Source organism: Channa argus, chromosome 9, assembly GCF_033026475.1.
Source record: "Channa argus isolate prfri chromosome 9, Channa argus male v1.0, whole genome shotgun sequence".
Lineage (NCBI taxonomy): Eukaryota > Metazoa > Chordata > Actinopteri > Anabantiformes > Channidae > Channa > Channa argus.
Window position 1 is genome coordinate 12,149,812 of NC_090205.1, and position 12,362 is coordinate 12,162,173.

At 46.0% G+C, this 12,362-nt stretch overlaps 1 protein-coding gene across 2 annotated transcripts; it reads right to left on the reverse strand.

Annotated features, from left to right (window-relative positions):
* Nucleotides 1–846: 846 nt before the first annotated feature.
* On the reverse strand, nucleotides 847–7,936 carry nxpe3 (neurexophilin and PC-esterase domain family, member 3). 2 transcript variants are annotated; one of them, XM_067515130.1, is made up of 6 exons: nucleotides 7,513–7,936; nucleotides 6,503–6,682; nucleotides 5,514–6,289; nucleotides 5,203–5,273; nucleotides 4,892–5,113; nucleotides 847–4,799 (listed from the first exon to the last, which is right to left on the reverse strand). In XM_067515130.1, exons 2-6 carry the CDS (start codon nucleotides 6,593–6,595, stop codon nucleotides 4,234–4,236), a joined length of 1,728 nt encoding a protein of 575 aa, XP_067371231.1. In that variant the 5' UTR covers nucleotides 6,596–6,682; nucleotides 7,513–7,936; the 3' UTR covers nucleotides 847–4,233. The 2 variants fall into 2 exon arrangements, with proteins under 2 accessions (XP_067371231.1, XP_067371232.1); XM_067515131.1 differs by having other exon boundaries at nucleotides 7,454–7,936.
* Nucleotides 7,937–12,362: the final 4,426 nt, after the last annotated feature.

Sequence of the window (12,362 nt, forward strand, 5' to 3'; positions counted from 1 at the left end):
ATTTTCAGCTGATAGTTACCTTGACTGACTACTTCGTGTCATTTCCTTCTTATTTTTGTGCTACTTGCAATTGTATTATCCTCTGGCAAGCAGGTCTGGTAAGTAACTAAGTACATTTACTCAAATACTTAAGTGCAATTTAGAGGTATTTGCAGAGTATTGCCATTTTGTTACTTTTGTTTTTATTACACTACAACCCAGAGGGAAATAATGTACTTTGCACTACTTTTATTCAACAACTTTACTAGTTACTGTTTAGAATCAGATTCTTAGTACTGAATATAATCAACTAATAAATTATTAGTTTAGAAAATATGAAATAATGCAAAACATTATTTTTCTGTAATTGATTAATAAAGAGCCCACAAATAAAATGCAGCTATTGTGTTTTGCATGTCTCCTAACTATGTAGATCACCCGCACATGCTAGATGCAGTAATAGTGGTAAATATAAGTGATGAATTACACTCTTTCTAATTTGTGTTCATTATGTTTCAGGCAACCTTCACTCTGCATAATTATGTTGTAGGAAAGAGACTAAGTGGAAGCACATTAGGTCTTTTTTTTTTTTTTAATTACATAAAGTTTCCTATTACGGCCCTTGTGGTTAGCCCCTCTTTTTCAAACTTTGGCTGTCTATTTCTCCCAATGTTGTTTCAAGGCCCCTGCTTTAGCTATCAAATACAGGATCTGCTCTTCCCTGGAGTATTTTTCTCTACAATAATAGGCCATTGTTCTGTGTTAACTGTCTTAACTTTCAATTAAAAATGAGTAAAATAAAAGAAATATAAAGTTATGTACATGGGGGAAAAGACATGACTGGGATTGATCAACGACTTCAAAAGGTGCCATTGTCACAGTTTAGTTTATTTAGTAACAGTTTAGTAACTGTGCCAGTTATTAAGTTCAGGAAAAAGCACTTCAAAAGCATTATCACTTTATGATAACCCAAATCCTGTTGATATTTAGACCTATGTTGTGACATTAATACTGTACAGATATTCTCCTGCTTACACTGCTTGATCTCATGGCTATGACTTCCAAACAGTAATGAAGCAATACCACAAAAGCCCACAGTTGATAATACTAAATACATGACAGTTACAAATGGCAGAATACTTTTCAGTTCTGAGGGTAACTATTACAAGAATCACTGGAAATAAAAAGACCAGGTCTGACATGTACACACATTGGATGTGTGAACATTTTCCAGTTCTTTTTGTGGAGAGTCTAAAAAGGCTGAGATGCAGATCTGTCAGAAAAGTGGAGTGACAGCCAGATCTGAAAACTCTGAGGAGGTAGTAAAGCTATAAATGGTGGCTGTGAAAGATTAGACTGTAGCTCGTGTGGGTGTGGTTTTGTCTTTTAAATAAATATGTTAAATGGAAAAATAATCTATTGTAAACTGCCCTATTGCTGATATCATAATTACAATGACTTATGATGATCCTTATAAAATATAAACTTAACAGGGCAACAGAAAAACACCGAAAGCTGTATTTCATCTTGTTAGACAGACTGACAATTTAAATACAGCAACAAACAGTAAACAGTAGTAGGACATTTTAAAAGGACTGATAACAGAAAAACACACTGTTGCTTTAACAGCCTGTGGAAACCTCTGAAAACAAGAACTGAGACTATACACATACACAAGAATCACTTCCGGACATTTTGGTGCTCTAAGCATCTTTCTAAGATGTTTGGAAGTAGCTAGTTCTTATTCAAGAAAAAGTTTGTTTAATGAATCTTCTCAGGTTTAAAGGTTTTTAATTCATGGTGGTATGGAGAGAGGATACTGGCAGTGTTAACTAAGCAGGCTTTCTAAATGCCACAGTTTAAAAGAAACCCACCATTAAAAGTGGCATTAACCCTTAATCATTCCTTGCAGCCAATAAAACCAGCAAGCTGCTCCTTGTACTAGTTTGTGGCTTTGGTAAACCAAAAACATTGTTTTATCGTACTTTGTTTAAACATGTTAATGCAAAGAGTATGGGTAAAATTAAATATGCCTAAATCTGTTAAATAAAAAATAATAAAGGGATTTTAATGATGCTATTAAGACAAGACAATGAGTTTAATCAACTGGTGTAAAATATATTGACAAAAATACTGTACATAACAGTGTTTGGTTTGGCTTTGAAATGCCTTTTGCCAGGCTTACTGCACATCTGGGAGTCGGCCCACGGACGCGTACCAAGTTTTCCATTCTTCCTTAAAAAACAAATGGTTTTGGAAGAACCATGGTTAAAAAAAAAACCATTCTTCCATTCTCACAGGTGTGAATGTACTGGCCAGGGTGAAGATGCACGTTTATTTATTGCACCGGTGAAGGCAGTTAGTTTCCTTTCATTTCCCTCACTACTCTTTCTGTTTAATGTTTGTTTTTGCTCAGGGGGCTTACTGACCTGCGGCGTACATAACCCTTTCCCTGTAGGGGTTGGTGACTGTTGGTTTTCCTTGGGCTCAGGCCTAAGCTGGGATTTGTACATGTCCCCACCCCCTGCAATTTGTTCCTTGGATGTGTTTTTGCTCTTACTTCACTCATCTGTTTTTCCAACCATCACCTTTAGCATATTTGTAAAGGAAAGCTGGCAACAGCTGCACTTAATATCACAAGTCTATTTACCAAAAAACATTGATTATATTTTACCAAATATTATATATGTATAAAAAAAATCTGTATTAAATGAAAAAATGCTCTGACTGGCGATCTAGTCTATGGCCTCTCAGCAGTTCCAAACCAGTTATGACCTACACTCCGTAATGTCCCTGAACGCCTCACACATTACGCCTTCAATGTAGACAGTTACTTTTAAACTAAAAGCACAAATAAAGTGCACACATGCAAGTACAGCTCCACCTACATCTAGCATGGAGGAAATATTAAATTTTGATTTAAGGTGAATTGCTCATTGTCATACACTATGCCTTTCTATGGTAGTACAATTATGCTCCTAACCCTTTTCACATAGTATTGGATTTTAATAACTAGTGCATTAATGGGTTCATCACTTTAATGTTGCATCTTGTACACATGGAGATCATTTTATTGGTCCACATGTAATATGCTGATTTGGTTGGCTGATTTTTTTTAAATAATTAATTTATCTAATAATTATATCCAATTGCTTCACTTGCTGCTGATTGGTTTGTGAATTTTAAACCGGGACTCAACTTTCACGTTTACACCATATGTTGTATTATTGGGAATTTGTAAGATTGCAAAACATAATCTAAAAATATTTGTGCCTCCTCTTTGGTGCTGTTATCTATGCAGCCACCTGGCTCTCCTGCTTTGTCTAAAACAGCACAAAACACCAACACACAGGGACATGCAGTAGCAATCACTGGGGCAATTTCTTTGGCATAGCTAGGAAAATGTGTTTGTGGACACAAAACACAATAAAATCTGGGAAAAATCAATTACTAGGGTAGGCTATGATATTGATTGGGTGAGAGATGTTCTGGTGTGCAGGACCTGATAAAATTATTCTATATTAGTAGAATGGTGGAGCCTTAATGTGATGACGAGAAGAGGTGGGAGACAGGTTTCTTAGTGCTTGAACCTCACGAAGCTTCATTAGATTACAGATATCAGTACTAGCAGTCTGAAATTCCCTCAGTAAAGACTTTATTTAAAGGGTATTGCATGATTACCTTTATGATTTGTAGATTACCTTTAAGTTTGTTGACCAGTGGTCAAGGAAACAATGCAATGCTAAGGGTTTGTTAAGGAGAGATGCAGTTTTTAGCTCAGCTACTGAAGGGTGTAAACGTGACACACCTAAACTGAAGCAGAGGAACTTTGACTACAAGAAAGGTGTGGACCGCAACAAGGTAGAAGAAAAGGGTTCTGTGTGTAGCTGTAGAGGCACACGGTTTCTTACCGAGTTCTAAGAGTTCTGCAAGTCCTGTAAGTCCTGTGAGTTCAGACATACTTTGGGAAACTTGTTTGATGAAACAGCTAGTGAGCGTGCTTGTGAGATCACTGTGCTTAAGGTTGTATGTACAATTGATTCGTCATTGGCCAAGTTGAGAAGCAAGTACAATAAATGTTCAATGTTTGTCTAACAACGATCTCTGGAGTGAAGTATGTGCTGAAGGGTTAGGAGCGTCAGATTCGAGTAAGATCACCTCTACAGGTATGTAGCTCTGGAGAGGCATTTTCAAAACAACCAAACAAGTGGGTTTTGGAACTGAAGAATCAATTAATGGATTCATACATTTAACTCATTTCTGGTGGATCTTTTTCTTCTCTGGACAAACATAGGACAGAAACATGTCTATCATGTTCTTAATGATAGGTGGGGGTGGATGGAGAGCATGGGGGAGGTGGTGGGCTAAACTCATTTGCCAGGCATCCACCAGTAGAACATTCATTCCCTTAAACATGGCCCTGAGCACCTTATCTAGTTGCAGGGAATACCAGTCACTGTTGTACAGGCTCACCTCTTGGTCCAGGGCCTGGAGGTTCGCTGAGCGAATCACAATAACTGTTCCCGGCGCCCGGTCCAGAAGGTGTATAATTGCACGCCGGATGTGACGTAGCCGTCGTATGTATACCTCCACAGGAAAGGTGCTAAAATGGGCCCAAATGCTGAGAACCACAACGGTGTCAGGACCCCCAGAGAGGCCGTCCAGCTCATTTGAAATGTACCGCAGCTCGCTGGACATGACGGTGGTGAATCGAATCGGTGGGCCATGGCAGCGGTACTTCAAGAGAATATTGTGAGTGCTGTCTATCGCCATTAAAGGCCCGATGTTTTTAGGACTGTGTAAATTGAACTCCTTCAATTCTAGGGAGAGTGAGATAAAATGAAGTCATAGTGAGGTAGGAAGCCTGGGTAAAAGGAAGTACAACAATCAATGAGTAATACACAGCCCTCACCTGGTACAATAGCAACGAGGTACTCAAACCACTGCCTGACAGTGGAGTCTCCATACATGTTGATCACCTTGTTCTTTAAACACTGAATGACGCTAGATGATCCATTGAACAGCCGGACTGTAATGCCACCTAATGGCCTCCACATATCCTTGTAGTAATATCCAGATGGTTCTAGCTTAATAGGATCTGGTATTATATTGCTGCTTTCTGTGTGTCCTTCATCTGACACAAAGAACGAAATGTTGCAGAATAAATTAAATATGGAATGGAATAAATTAGAGCGAACTACCAACATTTCTCTGCAGGGATACCTTTTCTAGGAGGAAGCACACCGATTCTGTCTGGTCCTGAAGGATGTATATGAACTTTGATGTTTACGTCTCTAAAATAAAAAATATGAGAATATTTAATAATATATATTTAATATAATAAAGAATGCTAGCATTCACTATCATTAAAACTGAACGCTCGTTATCTGGATCACTCTACCGTTCAATTTCTGGTCTTTTCATAGGATTTGTTTCAATTTAAAAAACCAAAAATTTATCCACACCGACTTTTTTATAAAACTCAAACATATGTTCTAATACGCCATTTATTTTCCTTCTTCAACACTACAAACCTCTGGAAGAGTAATGCTTCTTTATTGGTGATGACGTTTTTTAGGTAGCCTCCTTTGGCGTGGTTAATTCTGCTGTCACAGCTGAGCATCTTAGGCTTGTAGCAGTACCACGGCTCCCCTGTGTGAAGATCTGTGTAGTTGCACATAGGCTGCTGGTCAGGGGGTAGGCACATGTTGCATACAGTAGTCTCAGACAGAAATCCCAGGCGAAACAGGCTTTTGAAAAATACTCGATCGGGACGTTCTTCTCTTAGTCGTCGTAATACAGACACGGCCTCACTGGAGTGCACTAACGTCACCTCAACCTGTGCAGGTCCCTCCCAGATGAGTGGGAACAGAACAGAATAGAATCCATTTTTGTGGTCCAGCACTTCACCTACTACACTTGCTCCAAGCTCCGGAGAATGGAGTCTGGCAACAAGGAAATCCCCGCCGTAGCGCTTTGGACGACCCTGGAAGTCATGCATTTGGACAAGGGCCTCCAGCTGGTCACCCACATGCCACTCCCTTCCTCTTTCAGTTGGAAGGATGGTGAAAAGACTGTGCACAGGGTCACTTGTCTGTCGCAGAGCAATAGGTGCAGAGGGAGGCCCAGGCCAAGCGATTAAGTCCAAGAGGTAATGCTCTTCCAGCTCATCTTCAGGGGAGGGCTTCTGGCCCAGATGAGCACAAAAGGTGCGATTATGATAAAAAGTAGGAAGATGCACTGGGATAAAAGAGGATTGGACCCTGCTCTGGAGCTGGTAGAGAGATGAAATTGTGTGGCAATTCCAGTTCTAAAGAGAAAAAGGGGAGAGTTTATTGACAGAAGCAAAGAACTTGAGAAGACACCTTTAACCTTTGGCTCCAAATAATTTAGAATGAATGTAATAAAGGTGTGGCAACACTGAGGAAAGCCTTATTGAGTATTGCTACAACAATGGAACCAAAGAGAGATGAGAACGTCAAAAGTGTAATGAGAAAGCACATCTACGTAAACCTCTCCTCACCTCCACTTTGTGGATGTTGTGCAGCAAGTAGATGAGTCCAGACAGAGCTAGAAGGAGAAATATGAGGGCATACTTGGGAAAATGTCGGCACATGTTGACCTCTTTCTGTCTCCCATGACCAGGCCCCTTTTTAACGCTGCTGTCACCACGGCGAAGGCAGCATTTCAATCTTAGCACTTGCTGTTAACAAAGCGAACATGAAAATACAAATATAGAAAAACTAAAACTTGAAAAGCCTCAATAAAGAGATACAGTAAATATAGGCTTATGCCAAAATACAGAACAATAATGTATTTATCTGAGATATTAGGCACATATCATCCTATAAATATGATGTATTGATTAGGTACATTAAGTACATGCTGAGATGACGCTTGCTCACAGTATAGAAGCTAAATTGTAGCCTTAACAACCTGCTCCACCAGATGGCATCATATGGAGTTTTTCACTTAGACGCAGTATTATAAAATTTGTAAGCTGCACTTACTAATTTTGTGCTTTTCTCTACTGTATCACACGGCCTTTGAAACTATGCTAAAATATGACGAACAGATAAAAGAATAAACGAGAATGACTGTTGGAGAAATCTGTAAATGTTTTAAGCTGTCACAGCAGCCCATATAAATAAGGTTTGATTTTCTTAATGTCTGGTATAAATGTATTAGCTTTATAATTTCAAAATGTATAACTGAGCTTCAGGCAGTGTTAGCCACGCCTTTACGGGGGTCTTAAATATAGATTACTAACGATCTCCACATTCCTCAACGTTACCTAGAAACATGATTTGAAGCCAAACACACGGCACACTGCTCTGTGTTAAGGTTTAAGGCTCATCTCTATCTCAGGACATTAATTACGGTCAGATTTCACATTTTTCGAGCAGCTGGTTTTATCACATCTATAGCTGTACCGACGCTAAAGCCTGTTATTACTAAACAAAAAAATACCTACGTTGTCAGGCGTTCACACCGGGAACGAAGGCGTTTGCGCTTTGCATTTCTCATACTTACACATTACGACGGTAGATTAGCATGTCAGACCGTTAGCGGAGGGGCCGCAATCAGCATCAACATGCAGGAATGGCCGTTGATTTCGAGACGTGTAACGATGGTTACGTATTGTAACCCCAGATCGATGGTTACGTACTGTAACCCCAGATTCTATTTCCTATGTTGCTTGCCCTCTGGCTGTAGCATAATGAACCAATCCCTGCGCGCTCGCGCCAACTGAAGCAGTATAGTCCACGCCCACCGGTGAGTGGGCCAAAAAGTTGCTACTTTATCGCTCTCATGGTGTGCTCAATTACGTCCGCAATCACACCATAAGAGAGCGGCGACTGTAGCACTTATTCCCTCTAACTGACCATTTTCCTTCAGCCAGTAAGAGGTACTAGTGGGGCCCAAAAAGCCAGAGGGCTGCGCAACATAGTCATAGAATCTGGGGTTACAGTACGTAACCATCGTTCTATTTCCTATGTTGCTTGCCCTCTGGCTGTAGCATAATGAACCAAATGCTACAGCAGGATATAGTCCACGCCCCACTAGTGCCATACAGCAGCTAGGAGCAGTAAACAGAACCCTGCTTCACAGCTGGACCGACCTGAACTGTGACAAAAACACAAGGGGGGGGGAATCACAGCTGTGAACACACCGGCAGGCAGTGGGAGAGCATTCAATAAGCCCACTGAGGGTCTGGGGACCGAGATGGAGAGACAAGACATACTAACCGACACCAGAGTGTGCACTCTGGGGTGCAGAAAGCACAGAACTGGAAAGTGAGGGGCGTGAAACGTCTCGAAGATAAAACCGGACGAAAGAGCAGGTGGAGGACCATGATGCCGCCAGGCAGATGTCTTCCACCGACACCCATTCCCCGGGGCGGGGCCCCCCCCGAGACATAGTGTCCGCGGCGGTGTTCAGAACGCCGGGGATGTACACAGCTCTGATGGAGCGGAGATGCGAGTGCGCCCACAGCAGCAGTCTCCTGGCGATGCTGAGGAGCCGTGATGATCTCACGCCACCCTGACGGTTGATATAGGAAGCCGTCGTCGTATTGTCCGTGTGAACAAGGACGTGGCAATCCAAGAGCACCGGAGCAAAATGCTGAAGAACGTTCCACACAGAGAGCAGCTCCAGCGCGTTTATGTGGAGAGACATGCCCTCTGGCCAGGGAGCACCCACTGACTGAGAGAGGCATGTCCCGCCCCATCCCAACAGCGAAGCGTCTGTGAACACCGAGACGTGTGATGAGGGGCGGCCGAGGGGTACGCCGTCTAACATGACGCGAGGTCCCCTCCAATAGGCTAGATCCGGACCCACTGATGGGGGAATCATGACCAAACGTCTGCGATGACGTACAGGATCGAGCTGCAGGCGAGAGAACCAGCGCTGCAGTCGCCTCATGTGTAGGAGGCCGAGGGGAACCACCGAGAGAGCCGCGGCCATCATGCCCAGCAGTCGCATGACTGAGTGGACTGTGACAACGCGACGGGGAGTCAAACGGTGGAGCATGGCGAGCAGCGTCTCTCTCCTCTCCTGGGAGAGGCGCGCCCGCATGATCGGCACATCCAGCTCCACGCCCAGGAAGATAATCGACTGAGCCGGGAACGGTGAGCTTTTCCGCCAATTTATCGTGAAACCCAGAGACGATAAATGAGTCACCAAATCCACCATCTGCAGGAGAGCTTGTTCCCGGGACGGAGCGAGGAGAAGGAGATCGTCTAAATAGAACAGCACTCTCATGCCGGCAGCGCGCAGCGGAGCCAGTGCTGTCTCCAGACATTTGGAGAATGTGCGTGGGGCGAGAGAATAGCCGAACGGTAGGCAGTTGTACTGGTACCGTACGCCCAGGAAGGAGAAACGCAGAAACTTCCTGTGTTGCATGGCGACAGGAATGTGAAAATATGCGTCCTTTAGGTCCACCGAGGACAACCAGTCTCCCGGGCGCACGCTCCGGAGAACTGAGGCTGTCGTTAACATGTGGAAGCGGCGGACCACCATGAACTGGTTGAGAAAAGAGAGATCCAGAATTGGCCTCATTTCCCCCGACTTCTTTGGAACCAGGAAGTAACGAGAGTAGAAACCCTGGTTTTCTTCCATCGGTGGGACCACGCTGATGGCCCGTTTCCCCAGGAGATCGGACAGCTCTGACGCAAGAGCTGTCGCGTGGGCTGGGGATGAAAGCCGGGTTTCCAGGATCCCCGCGAAGCTCGGCGGGGGTGTGGCAAACTGGAGAGAATAACCCTTGCGAATTATTCTGTCCATCCACTTGTCCAACACACACAGTTGCGTCCACTGATGGTAACGCTCCGACAGTGGGTGTGACAGCGGACAGTGTTCGTCTGCTATATTGGCAGCCAGCCAACGTTCGGCCCTCTCCGCCGCTGCTCGGGGAGTTAAAGACCGGGCAGCCCATGGGGGGCCCTCTGTGAAAGGGACGCGGGGAGGACGGGAGGGGCTGGCTGTCCGTCGGGGAAGCCCCAGCCGTAGCCGAAAAGCTAGGCGGGCGCGCCCCCGAGGGCTCATAAACAGACGTTCCCCTACCGCTAGCAAGTGTATCAGCGGGGAGGCACGTTGTATGGAGCTCAGAAGATAAAGTGTGCTGCTTAGCAGAAACTAGCCGGCTCGTAAAGTTAGCACGGCGGCTAACAACGAGCGGGCTGTTGTGAGTGGGGGACATGTGGGACGCGGACACCGCTGGGTGTGGAAACCCAGGGGTGTTCTGGTTATAGGAATCTTTGCCCTCTAGGAGATGTTCAGTTTTATTGCAAAAACAAACAGAACAACCACATTTGGAACAAAGAACAATCGAATCACACATGTCCCCCCCAACCCGTCAAAATCTTCTCTGCTTCCGGGGAGGCTCCACCGGAGGGCGAGACCAGGAGCAAGCCAACTTGCGAGGCTTGGAAGATCTGCGACTTGGTGCTGCCGCCTGGGGGGCAGGTGGAGGAGGTGGAGGAGCGGGCTGCACCGGAGCAGGTTGCGAAGCGGCTGCCGCTGATGAAGCGGGGCGCCTTTGTTTGTGAGAAAGCTCACGGCGGTCACGCCAGTGACCGGCGGAGCGAGAGGGAGCTGTGACATGGCGACGAATCTTTTCCGCTTCTTCCGAAGCCGTCTGCATCTCTCTAACAAGGTGCTGGAAATGGGGACCAAACAGACCATCAGGGCTGATGGGTCCCTCCAGCATATCCTTTCTAACAGCCTCTGGGATGGAGGAAAGATGGAGCCAGACGTTCCTCGCGATCATGGTTTGCCATGCCGAGATGCGCGCCGAAGCGATCGCTATCGGGGCGCACAAGGCGAGGATGGCGCTGGAAAACTTGCTGATCTCTTCAGCGTACTTGTCGGGAAGAGCATCAGGTAGGAGAGCCAGATCAGAAATGGCATTAGCTAAAACAAAGATGTTATTAGCTGCCGCTGCCGACTGAAACGCACACTGATGTGAGCGGTCAGCGAGGCGAGCTGTCAATGCATCTTTAGGAGAGGGTGGAGCGGGGCGTCGGCCGGCTCTGAGATTGCACTTGACTCCAAAAAGAGCGGCGAGGCTAGGTTCCAGCGTTGGGACTGGCGGAAACCCGTCATCCGTGAGACCTTTCACCTTGGTGATAGATGCAAAGGTAGAAACTGGAGCTTTAAGCTTCGCCGGCTCGCTGGCAGGGCCGTGCACATAGGCGGCTACCGTGGGGAATAGCGGCCAGGTAGGAACAGGCCGGGACGCTCGCCCGGGGTTATAGCGGCCAAAGGCGGCTTCCTGGGGTGGCGACGCGGCATCCTCCGGCACAGAAAGATCACCACGAGCGCTGGCGATCTTAATGATGTCCGGAAGCTCTTGAAGTAGCTGCACCATGGCGGGAAGCGGTGTTGATGATTGAGAGCTACGACGTAGAGCGTAGCTCGGAGGGCGCTGCTCCAGCCCCGCAGGTGGAGGGGGGGGAGCAGGGGGGAGCCCGAAGATGAGCCGTGAGACGCGGAGGCGGAGTCGTCAGACCCCGGCTCCTGCAAATGGTGCTCAGTGAGAAGGCGGTCAGGAGGCTCAATGTCAAGAACATCGCTAAGAAGCCAATACTGCTCCGGATTTTCAGAAAAGAAATCCGCCCGGGAGCGTAGGGTGTCCTCAGGCAGAAGCCTGCAGAACATGCAGGAAGCCCGCTCAGTAAGAGCGAGGCCCGCGTGTTCCGCCCCCAAGCAGCCCAGGCAGCGGGGGTGAAGGTCACCGGGTTCAATGTACCCAACTTGACAAGCTCCGCAGATCCTGACGCCGCCTTTCTTCGCTTTGCTCCCGCCGTCATCATCGCCGCCGGTGCTGCCGCTGCGTCGCTTATCTTTACTGGACATATTTGCTCTTTAGTTAAGGAATAGCTCTTAGCTGGCACAAGGCTGAAGGAAAAAAAGGGAATAAGTGCTACAGTCGCCGCTCTCTTATGGTGTGATTGCGGACGTAATTGAGCACACCATGAGAGCGATAAAGTAGCAACTTTTTGGCCCACTCACCGGTGGGCGTGGACTATACTGCTTCAGTTGGCGCGAGCGCGCAGGGATTGGTTCATTATGCTACAGCCAGAAGGCAAGCAACATAGGAAATAGAATCTGTGACTATGTTGCGCTGCAGCCCCCTCTGGATGTAGCATAATGAACCAATTCCTATAGTCCACGCCCACCGGTGAATGGGCCAAATCGCTCTCATGGTTCTCAATTACGTTCGCAATCAAGCCATAAGAGAGCGGCGACTGTAGCACCTCTTCCCTCTAACTGACGATTTTCCTTCAGCCAGCAAGAGGTACTAGTGGGGCCCAAAAAGCCAGAGGGCTGCGCAACATAGTCATAGAATCTGTATACAACTTTAAGCACAGTAATCTCAC